Source organism: Hemibagrus wyckioides, linkage group LG17 (assembly GCF_019097595.1).
Source record: "Hemibagrus wyckioides isolate EC202008001 linkage group LG17, SWU_Hwy_1.0, whole genome shotgun sequence".
NCBI classification, from domain to species: domain Eukaryota; kingdom Metazoa; phylum Chordata; class Actinopteri; order Siluriformes; family Bagridae; genus Hemibagrus; species Hemibagrus wyckioides.
The window spans coordinates 20,660,705-20,680,704 of NC_080726.1; the positions used below are offsets into that span (position 1 = coordinate 20,660,705).

The window sequence follows — 20,000 nt, forward strand, 5'->3', positions numbered from 1 at the left end:
TCGGTGTAGTCAACTGCTGGAAGTTTCATTCTAAGAAATAGATGTAAATAAAAATAACCATATCGCAATATGACTATTGCTGTTTTTAAAGGGGCCCTAAAGGATGTCAGGATGTGGCGATTTGGAAGGACAACAGGAACAGGATCTATAAGCTGGAGATTCTACAGCACACTAAAGAATTTGCCCCACAAACTTGAATCATCAGTTCCAGAGAGAAGTAATTTAAAGCACATTCTTTAGATGTTTCTTTATATTTACTCATCTACTTTCAGTACAAGTACTGTATTTGTTCTAATTTGTTTTCCTATCACCAGAAGTGGTGTTCAGTTTTCCACCTAGTCACTTTTGTTGTGTCAGAAAAGAAGGATCCTTATTACATCCCAGGTAATGTACCATGATTTAAAGCAGTTTCATGCTATAGCATGTAAAACACAATATAAAAATCTACACCCGGGTGTTACAGTCGTGTTTCATAATTGTTCTTAACAGATGGATGAGTGCTTGTGGAGTCAGGTGGAGTGAACGAGTAAAATCAATGAGTTCTTCATGCTCTGGTTACAGTGTGAGGTTATATTCCTCTGGCACACCAAACACAGGTGAGCTAAAACTTTTGGCATAACATAGTATCAGTTGTAGCTACCCATGACAGCCTTCAGGTGTTGGGTCTAGGATGCAAATGAACTAAAAAAAAAATTATCTCAGTGTGATTATTGCTGTGTTGAATATCATCTACAGATCACATAGAGATCCACAAGCAGAAGTTAGAACTGTGGTTCAGTCACTTGCCTCAAGAAGAGAAACAGTTTGGGGGTTATTTTTCTCCTGAAACCATGCATGTAGAGCCATTTATACTTGAGAAACCCCCAGAAGAGGGCAAAGAACTCTCAATTCATCCCTACAAAGAAAAGGAATCCATGAGAAGATCTATCACAGCTGAACAGTTGTTTGACCCGGGAAACGGCATCATGGAAGGACATGGGCTCAACATATTGCTTTACGGAGCTGTTGGCACTGGAAAGAGTACAGTTGTACGGAAGCTGGTTTTGGACTGGTGTGCTGGATCAGCTCTTTCCCAGTTCAAGCTGGTGGTGCCTTTCTCTTGCGAAGACCTTGCTCAGCTATCTAAATCCACATCGCTAAGAGACCTTGTGGGTAGAAAGTATGTACACCTTCGCAAGACGCCGTTTCTCAGTGGAGATAATAACCAAGCCAGTGAGGTCCTCTTCATCTTTAATGGAATGGAGAAGATGAAGTTAGACTTTAGGATTGGCAGTACTGAATTGTGCAGTGATCCAAATGAAGCTCTTCCATCTGGAGCTGTTGTGGTGAACTTGCTGAGAAAATACCTCCTACCTGAGGTGTGTCTAAACTTCTGGTCTTCTTCCCTTAATTTTTAGCACGCTTAACAAATTGCTAAAATTAAAGCCAATCTCAGTTAATCTTTGGTAAAGGCCCATATCCCGAGAATAACAGGACAGAGCTTTTGCCTGTAACATTTAATAAACTTAACTTTAATAAGTTTAGAAACTGTTAAAGAAAATTTAGCTTAAATATTTGGGTAGGGGTGCCAATAAATGAAAAGTGCAAAGAATGTGTTAAACTTTTCATATCCCAGCAGCTGTTAAAATCCTTGCTATGAAGAAACCTTCGAAACAAACGGCTATGTAAACAGCCAAATAATGTAAACAAGATGACCCTGTTTGCCTGTCAGTCATATCGTAAATTCAAAAGGCTTTCATTTCATGTTGCTGAATGGATAGATGATTTAAGCCCTGGTTTTCCTAGTAACAGAATAATTTTCTTATTTAAAATAAAGTATAAAAATAGCTACATTTCTGTCCATTATATGTCCGGTTCTCTTTATCTGTTTAGACAGTCTGTTTGCCTAGATCTGTGCCTGAGGAGATTGGCTATGCTTCAGCTAACTTTAACCACTCACTAACTCTTTACCTTCTTAAATATTTTTCAGGCCAGCATTTTGGTCACAACCAGGCTATCTGCTGTAAATCATATTCCAAAGAAATATGTGCACCGCTATGCTCAGATCTGTGGTTTTAATGATCCTGATCGCCAGAGAACCTACTTTACAAGCAGACTCTTACAGCAAAGTGGAGAAAGGCCAGGCAAAGATGCAGAAGCTCTGATCGAGATGCTTTACCTCAACCTGCAGCGAGACCGCCAGTTAGCAACAGCCTGCTTTTTACCTTCTTACTGCTGGCTCATGTGTGCCACGCTTCACTTCCTGCATTTTACTGATGCCAAGGCACCCATTCACACTCTCACTGGTATCTACACAAGCTTCCTGAGGCTTAATTTTGGAGGAGAGGTGTTGACAATAGGAGGAGAACAGTCTTCCCAGGATCACCAGAATTCATTGATGCTTTATGTGGTCCGCACTGTAGGGAAGCTGGCTTTCGATGGAATCAGTAGTAAACGTACTTCCTTTTCAAAGACTGAACTTGAACAGTGGGTTGGTGGAAAGACCAAAACGGACGAAGAGCTTCACCAGCTGGCCGTGTTCCGTACAGATGTACTAGACTTCTTCCTCGTGCCTCGTATGGAACATGGTGGAAATCTTGCAGAGCCAGATGAGAAACGCTATGTTTTCGCTGTTCCAGCCATGCAGGAGTATCTGGCTGCCCTTTATGTTGTTCTTGGTGAGAACAAAACTGCCCTAGAGAAGGTGACCTTGGAAGTGTCATCTGCCCTTGGTTCAGCTGGTGAGGACATCACTACCCTTTTGACCATTCTCTCCAAGTTTATTCCCCTCAGGATCTTTGCCCTTTTCAACTTAGTGAAACTGTTTCCAAAGTTTTTTGACCGGCTGACTAGCCTTAGTAGGGGCCGCATCGCTAACACCATGGCTGCAGAAATGTTTCGCTCGGAAGACAGTTACAATGAGGATGTTCTCGATCAGGTGGAACAAAGCTTGCTGGGAGTACAAGGCCCGCAGCCACAGCAGAAAGATGACTCCAGGTCTTTTGAGCTGTACCCGATCTTTATGGGAGGACTCCTTAATTATAGGAACAGAAGGCTACTGTACCAGCTTGGATGTGACATTAAGAGCACCACAGTGGCCCAGATCACTCGGACACTGAAGAAGCAGCTGATCAAGGAGAGCCGTAAACAGCAGCCACCTGAGGAGTTGATGGATTTGCTGGTTTTGCTCTACGAGCTCCAAAACCCTCGGCTCACGGCTGAAGTGTTGGAGTCCGTCAAGGTTATCGACCTGTCTAATGTGCGCATGACTCCACTGAAGTGCTTTGTGTTGAGCTCGGTGCTCAACTGCTTTCCTCCAGGTTTTGTGCTGAATGAGCTCAACCTGTCCTCCTGCCACGTCACTTCAGAGCTGCTACACCTTCTATATCCTGCCTTAAACCACACCAGAAGTCTCAAGTGAGAGATTTTCTGTTTAATAAGTAGAACAGACTATTTGTGTTTTTATATTTGGGGATAATTACATTGTTAACGACAGTGTTTTTGACTTGCTTAGATGAGAAATATGAAATTGTTCCTTAATCCTTTGCAATACATTACACATCATTTCATTTTAGGAAAAAGATCAGATGTTTGTTACTACCAGTTTTGCAGTTGCTTTGAGTGTGATTTGTCATTATAATTGCTTGGGATTGCACAAAAAATGGTTCTCAGTTGAAATCCAGGGGCCGCTGAGGGTCCATGAAGCATAACCAGGGTGTTATTGTTTTTTTAGTTAGATAGAGTGATGGAAATCATAACCTACTATTATTAAAGTTATATTTATTATTGAGATGTCATTGTTAATAGCTTATACAATCCAATCTAAACTGAATAACTTAAACATAAAAACAATCATGTATGTATAAATAATATACCTTATGAGGTTTACAAATGCTGCACAAAATAGTTTTTATTTAATTCAATTTTTTTTTAGTAGTTTTTCATTAAATGAATCTGTTGTAGTGTATCTGTGAGATCTATTTAATACTTAAAGTGGTCCCTGGATACAGTTTGATTAATTAACCTATGCTATTAATAACCTATGATTGTTATGATAATTGTATTTTAACTTAGACTGAGAGAAACCCTTAAGACCTTTTTAAATAATGAATTGTATAATTTAATGACAGCTAATCTTTTAATATTTATAATATCTTTATGTTTTTAACAAAAGGACCTTTTCGCCTATGGAATAGCAGTGCTTTGGCCTACTGACCACATTGGTTTTCACTGGGTTTCTCTCAGAGAGAGTATACTAACGGCATGCTTGTGTGTTTTTACATTGTCTTCAGTTTGCAGTTCAACAGTCTGGATCCTGAATCTTGCATACTGCTGCGAGATCTGCTACTCGAATCCAACTGTAAAATTAATTCATTACAGTAAGGCAGATTTCATTGCACTTCGTTTTGCAATATTTGTTCTTGTTTTTCAAGTGGTGGGTAACTAGCCCCGAAATTGCTTGTGTTGAAGAGAAAATGATTGCTTGAATTGTTCCAGAACAGTACATGAACAATAAAACCATAGCATGCTGTTTTATAAATGTAAGATCGCCATTTATTTTGATAAGCTAGACTGTTGAATGTCAAGTTTAATCTATAAATCTCTGGCTACAGGTTGTGTGATAACTCCCTGCAGGACAGAGGAGCTAGCCATCTTCTGGAGGCTCTGTCTGGAAACCATTCTTTACAGAAGCTGTCTCTGATGCATACCGGTCTTAGAGATAGTGCTGCTTCCGAGTTAGCTGCAAAGCTGGCCTCGCATAGTGGGCTACAGGAGCTGAACGTGGCCTACAACAACATTGGAGATGATGCAGCACTCAAACTGGTTGATGCCTGCAGAGAGCACCCTACTATTCACACCTTACAGTGAGTATAGGATTTTGACCTGTTTATTGTCACAAAATACAGTAAATATAAATAGTCTACACAACCCTGTTAAAATGCTAGGTTTTGTGTGATGTAAACATTAAAGGATGAATCAGATGTTTTTCTGTTTTTTATTGTGACATTGCAATCTCTAGAGTAACATTTTTAAATACATAAAATAAATAATAATAAAAAAAACTTGTACACACCCAGAAACTAATACTTGTTGAAGCACTTTTTGAGTTGTATCACCTTGGCAGATCTTGGCAATAGTTGACAATATTTTTCCACTCTTCCTTGTGAAATCTTTTCTGCTTCATCCCCTGTTTAGTTCACCCCACCTTTTTTGGAGCAGCGATTTCTTTGTTAGTGTGAATGTATGCTTAGGGTCGTCCTGTTGGAAGATGAAATTCCTCACCTCACAAGGTTTTGTGCCAGACTTGACTGATATATGGAGCTATTTATGATTCCTTTCACCTTAACTAAAGCGCCTGTTCCGACTGAAGAAACAGAGCCCCAAAGCATGACCATCACCTTGTTTCCCTGTGGGTTTAGTGATCATCTGGAATTCTGGGCAAAAGATTCAACCTTGGTCATAACATTTTACCACTAGGTTTTGGGTTATTGTATGTAGGTTTTGGCTTCTGTCTAGTCAGCCTAATCCAAAGCTCATACATGTGAATGAATAGGAGAAAATGAGTGATTGTTGTCACATGTAGGGTGAACAAAAGTTTGAAATTCCTTTGCCATTGGCCTATTGGCAGCATCCCTGACCAGATTTCTCCTTGTATTTCCATCAAACTTGGTAATGTCAGTGTCATATTTTCTTTATTTGTTGATGATGGTCTTCATTGTATTCTGTGGTATAGCTTAATGTCTTGATGATTCTTTTGTACCTGTATCCTGATCAGGGGGTTCATTGTGGACCATGGCTTTTTGCAGTAGAATGAAACTGCAGTTGATTTGAACTTTATTTGGGGTTAATCTGAATCAATTTAAGTAATGGCAAGTTTTTAATTAATGGCTTCATATCATTTAACATGAGTCTGAATGTGATTGGTTGATTCTGAAGACAGACATATCTTCAGTTTAAAGGGTTTGCACACTTGTTATTTATCTTGGTTTAATTTTTTTACATCACAAAAGCCTGCCATTTTTAACAGCGATGTGGAGCTTTTTCTATCTACTATTACACATTTATTCAATTACTGGAATGTAACAGTCATGTATGAACAATATATTTTCCTCTTGGTAACCTGGCAGCCTGTACCTGAACCAGCTAACCGATGTGGGAAAGCAGTCGCTGCACGTTCGTGGCGTTCCGCGGGAAAAAGATGGAAGACGGGTGAAGGTGTTGGCTTCAGTGACCGAGGGTTCAGACATCTCCGAGCATTGGCATCCCATTCTAAGCATCATAGGGAAGAACTCCTTGTCCTGGGAAAGAGAACGTGTACGTGAACAGCTTCTGGTCTTCCTGAAGGATCTGGAGTGGGGCCAAAAACAGCACTCAAGCTTTTGGAAGAAGTTGCACTTCCACAGAGTGCAGCGTGTGGTGAGGCAGATGCTGCGCATGCTGGAAAAAGGAAGCACTGCTAACTGATGAAACTGCTTCAGTACTCACAGCTTTGGTGCTCTTCTGGAAAAAAAAACAAAAACATTTATAGTTTGCATTAATGGTTATGTGGAAATTCTTAAATAGGATGGGGTTAGGTACTTGAATACTGAGGTGGCCACACATACTACTAAAAGTATTTGGACACCTGACCGTTCACACCCGTATGTGCTTGTTGAACATTTACCCCTTGAACCCATTACAAATTTAGTCTCTCTTTGCTGTTTTAATAATAATCTCCACTCTTCACACTCACGTAGCTGTGGGGATTTGTGATCATGTAGCCACAAGAGCATTACTGAGGTCAGGCACTGATGTCAGGTGAGGAGGTCTGGGGTATAGTCAGTGTTCCAGTTCATCCCAAAGGTGTTCAGTGGGTTTGAGTCAGGGCTCTGTTATAATTTTCGAGAAGGGAAATTGCAATGTTACAGAATACAAAAACATCCTTTACAATTATGTGCTTCCAGCTTTGTGGCAGCAGTTTAAAGTAAGGCTCACATATGTGTGAGATGTTTAGGCGTCCACATACTTTTGGACATATAGTGTATTAATATTGCCAGAACCTGTTCATGTGTAATGTTTGTGGAGAGAACTGTTACATTTGCATGTGTGGATGATGTAGCTTTTTCCCTAAATGATTTTGAGGTTTGGTTTATGAACAAAATCTTGTATTGTTAAAATGTGTTGGAATGAAACAAATTATGTACCAAGCAGTGCTTCCTTAGCTGTCAGAAGAACAAAAAGCATATTTTGTCATGAAATTAAGATAAATTTGGAATGGGAAATTAGTTTATTTATTCTGCCTTTAAATTTCATTTCAATACTGATATGGCAACGATCATACACTTTTATCATGAGTTTGAAAAATGTAAAACTCAGTCATGTGCCTTAACTACATTTCACTTGTTTTGCTATTTATAAAATGAATGCCAATCCTTTCAAAAAACACAAATAAATCTCTTTTGCAGCCATAGATGTTTGTTGAATCTAATTTCTACTGATGCTGTTAATTTAAAAAAAACCTCTAATTTGATCACTTTCTGTGATCCTAAGCAGCGTTATGTACTTAATAACACTGAGGTATATTGATGGCAGACTCTACCTCTGATACTGTCTCATAAACCTCAGCTTAAATATTAAACATAGTGAGTTAATGTGAAGGAGAAAGGAGGAGTTCAGTCGACTGAACAGCCTTCGAGCTTCAGGTGTGCACCTTGAACCCTTTTACTGCCTTAAATCCCGTCGTCCAGCCAGGACATAAGCGAGCAACACCATGAGATACACAGGTAAGCGTAAGAAGAATTAGTTTATTATTCTCTTCCATTTCAGTCTGATTTGACTGTTTTATCATCAAGGATGAAATAAGTCTTTTAAAAGCTTACCTAATCGACGATAATTATTCAGTAAGGATTTTATGAGCGATGTACACCTAATGCTTCCGATAGAGTTTTCTACTTTATTATACTTGTGATGGTGTAATACACTGCGGTATTTAGTAACTTGTCTATTTTTTGAATGTATGTTCATGGAAAATTGCTTAACGTTCACGGCAAGGCACTTCACATGAAATGGGTAATGTATTATTGTTAGTTTTTAAAACAATCGAAGAAAAAAAAAATCTTTACCTATATCTGGCAATAGTTTCCTGATATCATTACAAGTAATATTTGTATTTAAGTAATTGGGTCACAGAATTAAATATGAATATTTTATAAAACCAAAAATCTAATCTTAGTATTAAAATGTTCACTTCTTTGTGAACACAGTCTCCAGATCAAAACCTTTAGAGTATACAGAAAAAAATAATAAATAAAAATTTATTGTTTATTTAAGAAAATTACTAATGCTGTTATTTAAAAAAAAAAATCATTTTCATGCCACCGTGCTGTATAAAATCTTTACAATGATAAGTTCAGTCATTCTCAAACATTTAGGAAATTTGAGAATTCGTCTGTATTATAAGTCTCTAAATAATGAATACAGAAAAATATGTTTATGTAGAGATGCAAGTATTGAAGTATCTAAAAAGGACTGATGTGACCAAACCTGTCATATCTTCCTGTAGTGTTCTTATGTTTGACAAATAAAGAATGTATAAACATAGGGATTTGTTTAAATTATCTAAGATTGTTGTTATCTATCACTGAGAGGAGTAAAAAAAAAGATTCCTCACATCTGTATGAAAGATCTGAACTTATAGATATTGAAAACATAGGCAAAGAAATCCTGACCTCGTCCTCATGGTATAACGTAAAGTGACAAAACATGACTGAGAGCAGAAATGTGACTATAGTAATGTTCAGTGCATGTATAGAAATTACTGAAAGATGAATATTTTGTATTTTACATTTATTTGCAGTCACAGTAACCAAAATAACATAATAGTGTACAAGACAGTGGTGAGACCGGCCATGCTGTATGGTTTAGAGACAATGTCCCTGAGGAAGAGACAGGAGGTTGAGGTTCTCTTTGGGAAGGACACGGTTGGACAGGATTAGGAACGAGTACATCAGAGGGACAGCTCATGTTGGACGTTTGGGGGACAAAGTTAGGGAGGCCAGATTAAGATGGTTTGGACATGTTCAGAGGAGGGAGAGTGAGTATATTGGTAGGAGAATGTTGGACATGGAGCTGCCAGGCAGGAGACAAAGAGGAAGGCCAAAGAGGAGGTATATGGATGTAATAAATGAGGATATGAAGCTAGTGGGTGCAAGTGTTGAGGATGCAGAAGATAGGGATAGGTGGAGAGAGATGATTCGCTGTGGCGACCCCTGAATGGAAAAGCCGAAAGAAGAAGAAGAGTAACCAAAATAACAAAAGTACATTAAAGTTATTGTTAAATTTCAGCCACGTTTCAGTGAACAAAATACAGTTTTAAGCTAACGATAATCATTGAATTAGATTGAGTTAAAAGCATATTCACATTTTTTACAGAACCAGGAGATGCAACAGATGTGCCACAGTAAGTGTCCCTTTGAGCTATCCTTGTACAGACCGACGTATACATGATCAAATCATTAATGACCGTTCAGTGACATATATCTCAACCTTATTTGTATTTGCTATCTATTTTAATTCCCAAGGAAGTTCACTTTTAACCCAAAAGAAGGAATTGACAATCCAGTGCTGATGATCTCAGATGATCCAGGTAGATGACATGAAAAACAATATGACAGCAAGATCCTAAAAGTATTTGCTATATATCTGCTTTCTGTATAATAAACAAAGCTGCTATAAATGAATCTGTCTTCAGAGCCAGACTTGTGTCCGCGGTCGTGCCTGCTGAAGCGAGAGGTAGGCCAAGGGTTTGGCTTCTATTTGCGTAAAGAGAGCGGCTGCAGGGGTCATGTTGCGCAGCAAGTCGCCCCGTGGAGTGCAGCAGAGCGCAGTGGCCTGAGAGATGGAGACCACATTTTAGAGGTCAATGAAGCGTTTGTGGACGACCAAGAGTATACCAAGGTAAAGACCTCGGGTGCGTCTTAATTAGCTGTGAATCAGTACATCATGTACATGAGTTGGGGCTCGGCTAACGACCCTGAATCACTACACACCAGGACACTGAGGACTCAATGTCCAGCGAAATGTCCAGCCTCACAGGTCACTGTAAAAACCCAAACTTATCACATATTATATGTCATATAAATTTGTTAGCTTAATCACGTTTCTGTCCTGGTACTTCAAATGACTTCAAGTCATTAGATTCGAACAAACTGTTTATAGAACGTCAAATAAAAGTAAAAATGGCTAAAGTATGTAATCATGTGAGAGCTACAACAACGATAACTACGTCCATTTGTAGAAGTTGTTTGAGATTTCGTCTGCCGTTTATTTTTTTCATTCTGAGAGTTTCAGAAAATATGCCTTCATTTCCAGGAAGGGAACAAAGTGGTCATCAGTCACTGTTTCTTCTGGTGCATTGTGGGATTTTTTTTAGGGATCAAACGTTGCAGTGAACTGGAAGGACATTGTAATTAAGACTGCCGTTAAAATGGCTGATCAGTGCAGATTGGGATTAAAAATGGGCTGTGTCTTGAGGACTAGCCTACATTTCTTCCTTATTGCATCATACACAGCATCCTAGTTTCTCCAAAGATAAACCTCTAAGATACAGAGATCCTTTATGTATATAAGGAAATTCATAGCATATTAAAAGAATAATCATAATGAAATGATCAATAAATACTTACAAAATACACCCTTGAGTGTGTGCCCTTTATGTAGACAGGTGCATTCATGTAGAATTAAATCGATAAAATAATTCATCTGTAAAATTATAGTGTGCGTTAAAGGAAACGTTCCACCCTGAAACACATTATTATATACCGTATACAGCGAAGTGTGCTTAATGATTCTGGTGATGATGTGTGGATCAATGAGGGATGTTAACATAACGTAACGCTGCTAACATAATGCTACTTGGTTATGATAAATCCAGCACAGAAGTAGGAGAATTTGTCACTCAGAGATCCAGAGAGCAACGCAACTACTGCTGATTTTAAACAACACTAGAGATGTGAGATTTTAAAGCGGAAATATTTCACAGCCCTGCATGCAAGGAGACCATATTCCCCCAGCACCACTGTGAACAGGTAGTTAGATAGCATTGTGGGTAACATAGGAATCCTCTAACTAGAGGGAAAATAGACTAATATGTCAAAATAAGACGTTTTAAACTAAAAGAAATCAGCTCAGTACAATTTCAGCAAAAAGTAAAAATTGCAGATTTACTGGTACAAGGTGCAGTTTAGTCAGCTAGACACTTTAGTAGCCTATTACTCAGCATGTACAGAACAATGCAAAAAGAATTCAAATGGGATTCATTTTTGTGTACGGTTTAGATAAATTCAGCTCGGGTTGTCTCTTTTCAAAGGTGGTGCTGAAGGTGCAAGCATCTGGGCTACAGCTGTGTCTGTTAGTCTTGAGTGCTGCGGAGTATGAAACAGCTGTGCGTGAAGGAATAGACCTCATGGCTCTGTCCAGGGCACATCGAGGTGAAGGCTGTACACGTCCTCGTTTGTGCCACATCAGCAGAGAGCCTGGCGTTGGTTTGGGACTCAGCATTACCTCTAGTGAAGGTACTACAAATAATTCTTATAACTTGTACAGGTGCAGCATAAAGAATAAATCTGTTCTGGCTGCTGTTTATAGTTTTAGTATGCTTTCTGTGTGCAGGTAAGAGAGGAAAATATTATGTAAGTCCAGTGAGTGAGGGTCCAGCAGAGAGGGCAGGTGTCCAAGCAGGAGATCATCTGCTCTCAATCAATGGTGTCCCGGTCTCAAAACTCACTCATTCTGCACTGATAAAAATGGTTAGTGTCATGGTGTTCATCAAGACTCTGAACAACCGCTTCTATTTTTGTTTAACATTTGTTGTTTTGTTTCAGGTTAAAAAGTGTGATGAATATATGACCGTTTTAGTGATTGACAGCAGAAGTGAAGAAAGCTATGTGCGACGAAGACTGCCCATTCTGCCCACTTTTGCCAGTTCTCATAACCTGCCTCACAGACCAAAAACCATACACCTCACCCAGGGACCACAGGGCTACGGGTTCCTGTTACGACAAGAGAAACTAACTACAGGGAACATTGGTGAGTATGTGTAAGCATTCTTTCATACATATCACAAATAAATGCTCGAGGATGCTTTTATTTAATCTTGTAAATGATTAGATATAATTAGAAACAGGGACATTGTCATGCTGGAACATGAAATTGCAATGCTACAGTGTACAAAGACTGAAGACAAAAAGCAGTGCAAATCTGGGAAGCACTTTCATTTTAATTGAAGCAAGTTAAGCTTCATTTCATTATAATGCCTGTATGACCTTTCTTTGGAGTAACAATGGAGAATGATCACTGAAGAACAACCACAAAAAAATACATGCATAAAAGAATTCTAGTTTCTATGTTCATATGTCTTCTTTGTCTGCTAAATACGCAGCAGTTTCGTTGGATTGCACAGAAATGCAGTAGAAATGAAATGGTAACAAACTACTGATGAAAAAATTAAGTGTTGTAGTGGATCTGGGAATGCTGGTGGGAATGCTGAGCATGAGGTGGGAATGCACTCTGTATGGGATGCCCTATGATTCAGTGTAAATGGACTTTCATAGTAATGAATCATGTGTTGTATGTTTTGGCTTCCTACAGCTCACCTGCTGCGAGAGGTAGACCCGTGCAGCCCGGCTGAAGCAGCAGGGATGGAGGACGGGGATCTGCTACTGGCGGTCAATGGAGAACAGGTGGAGAATGCTGAGCATGAGGATATAGTCAGCAGAATAAGGCAAAGCGGCCAGCAGGTCACGCTTACTACCATCTCTATTCAGGGCAGAGACTACTACACACAGGTGTGTTCACACTCACATTCATACCTGCACACAAAATACTACATATTTTGGGGCTGAATTCAATGCCATACAAAGAATAGTGATTTAATAAGACATCTAACTTCTGCTATCTTCCTGTGATCATGCAGATCGTTTGACTGCGCTGGTTCCGCATTTAATCTGAGAGACCTTTGTAATTAACCTGGGTTAATTATAAATGTGCTTCGAAGAAAATTCCACAATGTGGAAATATGTGGAATATGGAAAATTCCACAATCACATTAAATAAGCTGATACAAAATTGCACTATATGGTCATAAGTATGTGGACACTCATATGTGGGTTTTTCTGCTAGCACAAAATTGGGAGCACACAATTGTCTGGATTGTCTCTGTGCATTACAGTTTCCTTCTACTGGAGCTTAGAGGCCCAAACCTGTTCCAGCACGTAATTGATAATCTTCCAATAATGGGCCTGCACAGAGCCCTGAACACAACCCCACTGAACACATTTTGGAATGAAACACTGACTGCACACCAGACTTCTTCACCCAACATCACTGTCCAGACCTCCTAATGCTCTTGTTGTTAAATGAGCACAAATCCCCCATGACCATGCTCCAAAATCTAGTGGAAAGCCTTCCCAGAAGAGTGGAGATTATTATAACTGCGGGAACCTACAGTGAGATATTGCCAGTGAAGTTTGCATTACCATTATCAGCATGTAGTTGAAGTTCACTGCAGGAATTGGATGGATGGATGGATGGGTACTTTATTCATCCCAATGGGATAATTACGAACACAGCGGAAATAGACCACCAGATGAAAGAGGTCTAAAAGAAAAAGTCTAATAAATAATTCAGCTTGGATGCCAGTGAAGATCACATGTTTATTATAAAGATTAATATGCAAGTGGTTCTGAGAAACTCTTTTCCTTTAGCTGAAATCTAACAGCTACTCTATGTGGAATCGCTGAATTCTCTCTGTGGTGATGTTTGTGAATTAGAGGCATTAATTTCCTGGTAGTGTACTTTACAGTTGGGGCTTTCACCACTGACGTTTTATGAAGAAAACATTCCACAAATAGAGCGTTTCCCCACAAACACTCTACCATCCAACAACCTGCCGCGTCCTCGGCTGTGTACCCTTCACAGGGAGGACACTGGATTCGGCTTCAAGATGGCATGCAGCCAGACTGAGAGGAGAGTCTACGTTGGCCAGGTTCTCATCTGATTTCTTGCACCATTATATTACTGCATCATTTCATTGCACAAGCATTAAATGTGTGGTCATATCACACTGAATTATATTTCTAAAATGAGCCACTGGTCATCTCCAGATGCCAAGGCAGAAAGACAGCCTGTTTTTCTCTGCTAGGTTGAAGCTGGGCATGCTGGAGAGCGAGCAGGGCTGCAGGAGGGGGATGTGATTGTGGAAGTGAACGGGCAGAATGTGGAGCATGAGAATTTTGAGGACGTGGTGACACTGATCAAGAAGGGAGGCACTTCGCTCATGCTGCTCGTGGTAGATAAGGATGGGTTTGAGAAACTCAGAACAAGTGGTGTAGCGATCACTCTGGATGTGAGCTCACTCAACACACAGGTGAGAAATTGCACCCATAAGAAAAGAAGAAGTTAAAGATGTATGAGCAAAGGCACAGTAAGATGTAGGGGCGCTAGAGCATTCAAACACTAAATGTAAAACCTCAAACTAGATCCTGTTGGTGCAAAGACCGAGGGAAAAGTAGTCTCTTGGTATGGTGCTGCTCAGTAATCTGGCACGTGACTGACATAAGTCTTAAGACAACAGCTAAAGGAAAATTCTTGGTTTTAGAACCAAATTCTTGGTGATTTGCCCTGAGCAAATCAACTTTGCTGACAATATCCGAGGTTGCAATTGAATAAAACACCAATATTCTTCACCTGTGGTTTGGCACCAAATATTGTTTCTATGTTTTGGCATTGCCAAGTTATTTTTTTTAAAAAATGTTAGACGTGGATAAAAGAAAATCTGATCTGATTTTCATTTATTTAAAGAATCATCCAGGTTTCCCAACCTGTTTTTTTTTTTTACATTCTCACTGAGATAGATATAAATAAACAATAAAAATATACTGTACATGTTTTCCCATAATATTTGATAAAAGGATAGGCCTTAATATACACATCCAAAAAGACAGGCTCCAATGTTAATATGTTAAGCAAAATCTTAAAAAAATGTAATACAGCAGCTGACAAAATGTGTGGAGCGTAAAAGTGAACGTTTTATTGTTATAGATAATAAATAAAGCTTATATAAAGTGTTAGTAGTTTTACTCTCATTGGTTCTTGATGTCCTGTAGACGGACTCCACAATTCGTTGTATCAGTAGATAAACACGGCTTCTTCTTAATCCTCATTCACTGATGTATATAATGCTTTTCTTGCAGGTTCCAGATTCAACACAAGAGAATTTTGTCTAAAGGGTTGAGACCTGACCTCAATAAATCACTGGACTGTTCATCTCTGAAAACACACTAAGCAAGCTTCATCCTGATTAAACCACTGAATGCCATTTCTGCTGTTATCCACTGAGATATAAAGGCTGCCTTAATGCCACAAATAATATATATATATATTATGAATGTATATATCAGTAATTCATAAATACAACAAATATTTATTATTAATACTAATTTATTGACACACACGGCACATGAATGCTTGATTTTCACTTTGTGAAAAGTTTTGAAATATACATTTTATTATTGTTAATCATTGCAAAATGATCATGCCTCCATTTCTGTGTTATTGTAAACAATGTCAGTCTACATCCTTCATTAAAAAAGGGATTAAAATGTATAGATAAAGTATTGTCTTATATAAAGTATAAAGCAAATGACTCAAATCTTCAAATATGTTTTCTGTGTAAATTCTAAATGATGCTTAGATTGACACATTTATATAATAAACTAGTGTTTCCTCAAAGTATTTCACTCTCATTTGATTAGGAACTTTCCTTCTTCTTACATATCTCTGTCTGTTCGTTGCTCTGAGAGGTACGAGCATTTTTAAGGCTGGACATTTTTTTTCAGGTAAGTGTACAAATGCAAAATAAAGTACACCAGACCGCTTTTTTTTTTTTTTTTTTACACACACACCTGAAGCTTTGTTTCATTTCTCTACTAACCATCTTTGGTTTTGTTGTCCAGGTCTGAAAGGCCTCCTTCAATTTCTGTAAAAGGCCCAAAGTTTATTATTTTGAATAATCATTGAATAATATTTAATATATTTGTTAAAATATGAGTAATATATTGTAAAAAACAAACAAACAAACAAATAAATAAATAAATACAAACACATAAGATAAAAAATTTCATATGTATGGATCATATTCAATATAATATTGTATTTGGGCCATAAATATAAATTTAATTGCAATCTCAGGTTTCTCACCTGTGAGAATGTGATCGATTTGTTCAGTGACCCTTTCAGCGTCCTGCATGCTGAAACACATGGGGGGTTTAAATTTGATGACGTTCTCCCAGGGTCCATCTGTGCTCAAGCATATATATTTCTCTTTCAGCCTGGAACACAATAAGACAAGCAAAGGTCAATCTTTAGTAAAGAGTAATTAATGTTATCTGCGTCGTCTTGATATTTCTCACCTCTTAACAAGCAGTGCTGCTTCTTCTGTTGCTGGTGTTAAAACCTTTCTGTCTTTAACCAGTTCAAAGCCCACAAAGAGACCTACACCACTGTGGAGGAAATTCACATGAAATGAATGTCAAAACACAAAGCTCTGTCAAATAACATGACAATCTTTTATGGTTTAAATTTTGCACTATTTCTATTCTAATTTGCTATACATGATATTGTACAGTGTGTTGCATGAATAACAAAGCGTTTTGACGGGTTACAGCCTTGACCTGAAAGGAACTTCATAGGGACTGGGGCACGAGTTGAAACAAAACAGACATTAAGTGTGGCATGTGTGTATATAAATACACCATTTCCTGAAAAGCCTACCTAAACAAACAGAATTATAAAGGCAAAGGCCCTATCTAAACAAGCAAAGTTCTGTTGGTTTGGTTTGGAAAAAAAACCCCACCCAATCCATATAACACCAAATGGTAAGGAGGGGATTAAATGACCAATCAAGAGGTCAAGGGTCAAAAGCTGGAGAGATACACAGGCCAGACTGGAGAAGCTGGTCACAGGACAACCAGCCTGAACACTGTACAAAGCTGGGCTTTATGGAAGAGTGACAAAAAGAACGTCATTCATTGATAAGTCATGTTAGAGACTCACCAAACGTGTGGAAAACGTGTTCATTGGTGTGATTAAAACAAAAAGGTGCTACATTTGGTGGAAACCCTCCAGTGCTCATAACCCTGTGAGCACCATGCCCACATTGGTGGTAGCATCATGCTGTGAAGCTCAGCAGGGACTAGAAAACTGGTCAGTGCTGAGCACCAAATACAAAACAGTTCTAGAAAAATGTCTGTTCAAATATGAGACACTTCAGATTTATACAGTGCTATATACACTGATCAGGCATAACATTATCACCACCTGCCTTATCCCCCTTTTGCTGCCAAAACAGCCCTGACCCGTCATGCACTGTGTATTCTGACACCTTTCTATCAGAACCAGCATTAACTTCTTCAGCAATTTTAGCAACAGTAGCTTGTCTGTTGGATCGGATCACACGGGCCAGCCTTCGCTCCCCACGTCCATCACTAAGCCTTGGCCGTCCATGACCCTGTCACCGGTTCACCACTAATCTTTCCTTGAACCACTTTTGATAGATACTGACCACTGCAGACCGGGAACACCCCACAAGAGCTGCAGTTTTGGAGATGCTCTGATCCAGTGGTCTAGAAATCACAATTTGGTCATTTTCAAACTTGCTCAAATCCTTAAGCTTGCCCATTTTTCCTGCTTCTAACACATCAACTTTGAGGACAAAATGTTGACTTGCTGCCTAATATATCCCACCCACTAACAGGTGCCATGATGAGGAGATCATCAGTCTTATTCACTTCAGCTCTCACTGCTCACAGTGTTATGGCTGATCAGTTTATGTCTTTTAGACAGTGATACTTAGTGGTTAAAATACTCACCGCACATCACCAATGATCGGGTGTGTAGCCTGGAGGTCTCGAAGGAGCTTCATCAAATGATTTCCAACACGAACTGCGTTACCTCTCAGGTCCTCTTTCTCAATCACATCTAGTACTGCAAGGCCGACTGCGCAGGACACCGGGTTTCCCCCAAACTGCAGTGAAGACAGAGCCAAGTACACTACATACCAATATACTGTATATAATACAAATATGTGTTATGATGAAAGAATATAAGAGTATCTCACAGTGTTGAAATATTCCACTCTGTTGGCTGTAAAGGCACCAGCGATCTCCTCTGTGGTAACCACACATGCCAAAGGATGCCCGTTGCCCATCGGTTTGCCCATAGTCACAATGTCAGGGCAGAAGTCTTCACCTTGGAGTTGAAAAGCCCAGAAGTGGCTTCCTACACGGCCAAAGCCAGTCTGAATTTCATCAGCAACAAAAACGCCTCCTGCTGCCCGGATATATCTGTAAAAATGTTTTAAAAATGTATTTGCTCCGTTACTTTAATCAGCACATCCCAAGAAGTCTAATTTACTCTATTTTGAGTGGGAATGTAGAAGCAGACATCATAAATATCAGAAGTAGAATATTCTGAAGTGCCCCCATAACAAACATGCATTAAATATCCTGATTATATCATGTCTAATTACTGTGTAATGTTTAGAGTACATGTGAAATAGTGCACTGTGAGTTTACAAAACAAAATGTTTACAAAACTCCTACTGTGCAACTTTTTGCAAGTATCCAGGTGGCAAGAGGATCTGTCCAGCAACGCTGGGTAAGGACTCTACGAAGAAGGACGAAATCTATATAGGTTTTTTAAAAAAAAGAGATACTAATATAAATAAACACTGTCAGACAAATCTTTGTGATTTTCTCAGAGGAATCTTTCGACATGAGACAGCATACCTTGTGTCCTCGCTTATGGGCTTCATCGATAAGACTCTTCACTGTATCTGCGTACGCTTCTGCCGGGTCGGGATGATCTGCACGGTAAAGACCTCTGTAGGTATCAGGGATTGGTGCCTGCATGAATCGAACCGGTTTAAAATGTAGCTATATTTAAAAACTATGTATAAGTAGAAATTGTTAGTGTTTGTTTTTTTTACTCACCACATGAACCCACTCTTTTTGGCCTGCCAGCTTCTGGAACTTGTAAGGACTTATGTCAATGAGACTGGTGAGATTGCCATGATATGCACTTCACAGGAGGAAAATGGCAAAATGAACTCAATCGGATCAAAACATGGGTGTACTCTGATCAGGCATAACTTTATGACCACCTGCCTAATATCGTGTTGGTCCCCCTTTTGCTGTCAAAACTGACCCGTCATGCACTGTGTATTCTGACACCTTTCTATCAGAACCAACTTCTTCAGCAGATTGAGCAACAGTAGCTCGTCTGTTGCATCGGATCACACGGGCCAGCCTTCGCTCCCCACGTCCATAACTGAGACTCGGCCGCCCATGACCCCGTCGCCGGTTCACTACTGTTCCTTCCTTGGACCCCTTTTGATAGATATTGACCACTGCAGACCGGGAACACCCCACAAGAGCTACAGTTTTGGAGATGCTCTGATCCAGTGGTCTAGCCATCACAATTTGGTCCTCCGTCAAACTCGCTCAAATCCTTACGCTTGCCCATTTTTCCTGCTTCTAACACATCAACTTTGAGGACAAAATGTTCACTTGCTGCCTAATATATCCCACCCACTAACAGGTGCCATGATCATCAGTCTCATTCACGTCACCTCTCACTGCTCACAATGTTATGCCTGATCGGTGCATATTTAAGCATTTTGACCATATAATAAATAATTTGAAGTTCTTACTGGTCTAGAACTACAACGTCCTCATGTTGGGTGTACTGACGGGCCAGCCGCAGGGCGAGATCATTCGCTTCTGAGCTACAGAAACAGAAATATTGCAATGACATATTTACCTCAATAAAATATGTATTACTGCAATGTAGTTTTAAATTGAACAAAAGCTCTTACCCTGAGTTGACAAAGTAGAAAACACATAGCTTCTTGGGTAGAGTAGCTGCTAGGCGTTCTGCATACTGGACTATATTATCATGTAGAAACCTGGTGTTGGCATTGAGAA

The 20,000-nt window shown here is 39.3% G+C and overlaps 3 protein-coding genes across 9 annotated transcripts in view; 2 read left to right on the forward strand and 1 right to left on the reverse strand.

The window, feature by feature from the left end:
• Positions 1-7,421, forward strand: part of nlrx1 (NLR family member X1) — an 8,987-nt gene extending 1,566 nt beyond the window's left edge. For 2 of the 3 annotated variants that reach the window (XM_058414238.1, XM_058414240.1), the window contains exons 2-9: positions 92-217; positions 315-384; positions 490-596; positions 736-1,358; positions 1,970-3,396; positions 4,272-4,358; positions 4,593-4,844; positions 6,108-7,421. In XM_058414238.1, the coding sequence (XP_058270221.1) occupies positions 92-217; positions 315-384; positions 490-596; positions 736-1,358; positions 1,970-3,396; positions 4,272-4,358; positions 4,593-4,844; positions 6,108-6,444 (3,029 nt within the window). In that variant the 3' untranslated portion in view covers positions 6,445-7,421. The remainder of the gene's footprint in view (positions 1-91; positions 218-314; positions 385-489; positions 597-735; positions 1,359-1,969; positions 3,397-4,271; positions 4,359-4,592; positions 4,845-6,107) is intronic. The other variant, XM_058414239.1, reaches the window with a different exon arrangement.
• A 223-nt stretch (positions 7,422-7,644) lies between these two features.
• Positions 7,645-15,346, forward strand: nherf4a (NHERF family PDZ scaffold protein 4a). 3 transcript variants are annotated; one of them, XM_058413779.1, is made up of 11 exons: positions 7,645-7,742; positions 9,391-9,418; positions 9,540-9,604; positions 9,710-9,915; positions 11,327-11,531; positions 11,629-11,765; positions 11,841-12,045; positions 12,607-12,803; positions 13,808-14,002; positions 14,159-14,383; positions 15,210-15,346. In XM_058413779.1, exons 1-11 carry the CDS (start codon positions 7,730-7,732, stop codon positions 15,240-15,242), a joined length of 1,509 nt encoding a protein of 502 aa, XP_058269762.1. In that variant the 5' UTR covers positions 7,645-7,729; the 3' UTR covers positions 15,243-15,346. The 3 variants fall into 3 exon arrangements, with proteins under 3 accessions (XP_058269762.1, XP_058269764.1, XP_058269763.1); XM_058413781.1 differs by having other exon boundaries at positions 13,820-14,002; XM_058413780.1 differs by lacking the exon at positions 7,645-7,742 and adding an exon at positions 7,787-8,028.
• The window catches only part of phykpl (5-phosphohydroxy-L-lysine phospho-lyase), a 17,484-nt gene continuing 12,248 nt past the window's right edge, over positions 14,765-20,000 (reverse strand). For all 3 annotated transcript variants that reach the window (XM_058413777.1, XM_058413775.1, XM_058413776.1), the window contains exons 3-12: positions 19,892-20,000; positions 19,727-19,801; positions 19,008-19,095; positions 18,804-18,920; positions 18,618-18,700; positions 18,134-18,359; positions 17,886-18,040; positions 16,428-16,517; positions 16,216-16,346; positions 14,765-15,994 (exon numbers count right to left, since the gene is read on the reverse strand). The exon at positions 19,892-20,000 is cut by the window's right edge and continues 51 nt beyond it. In XM_058413777.1, the coding sequence (XP_058269760.1) occupies positions 15,945-15,994; positions 16,216-16,346; positions 16,428-16,517; positions 17,886-18,040; positions 18,134-18,359; positions 18,618-18,700; positions 18,804-18,920; positions 19,008-19,095; positions 19,727-19,801; positions 19,892-20,000 (1,124 nt within the window). In that variant the 3' untranslated portion in view covers positions 14,765-15,944. The remainder of the gene's footprint in view (positions 15,995-16,215; positions 16,347-16,427; positions 16,518-17,885; positions 18,041-18,133; positions 18,360-18,617; positions 18,701-18,803; positions 18,921-19,007; positions 19,096-19,726; positions 19,802-19,891) is intronic.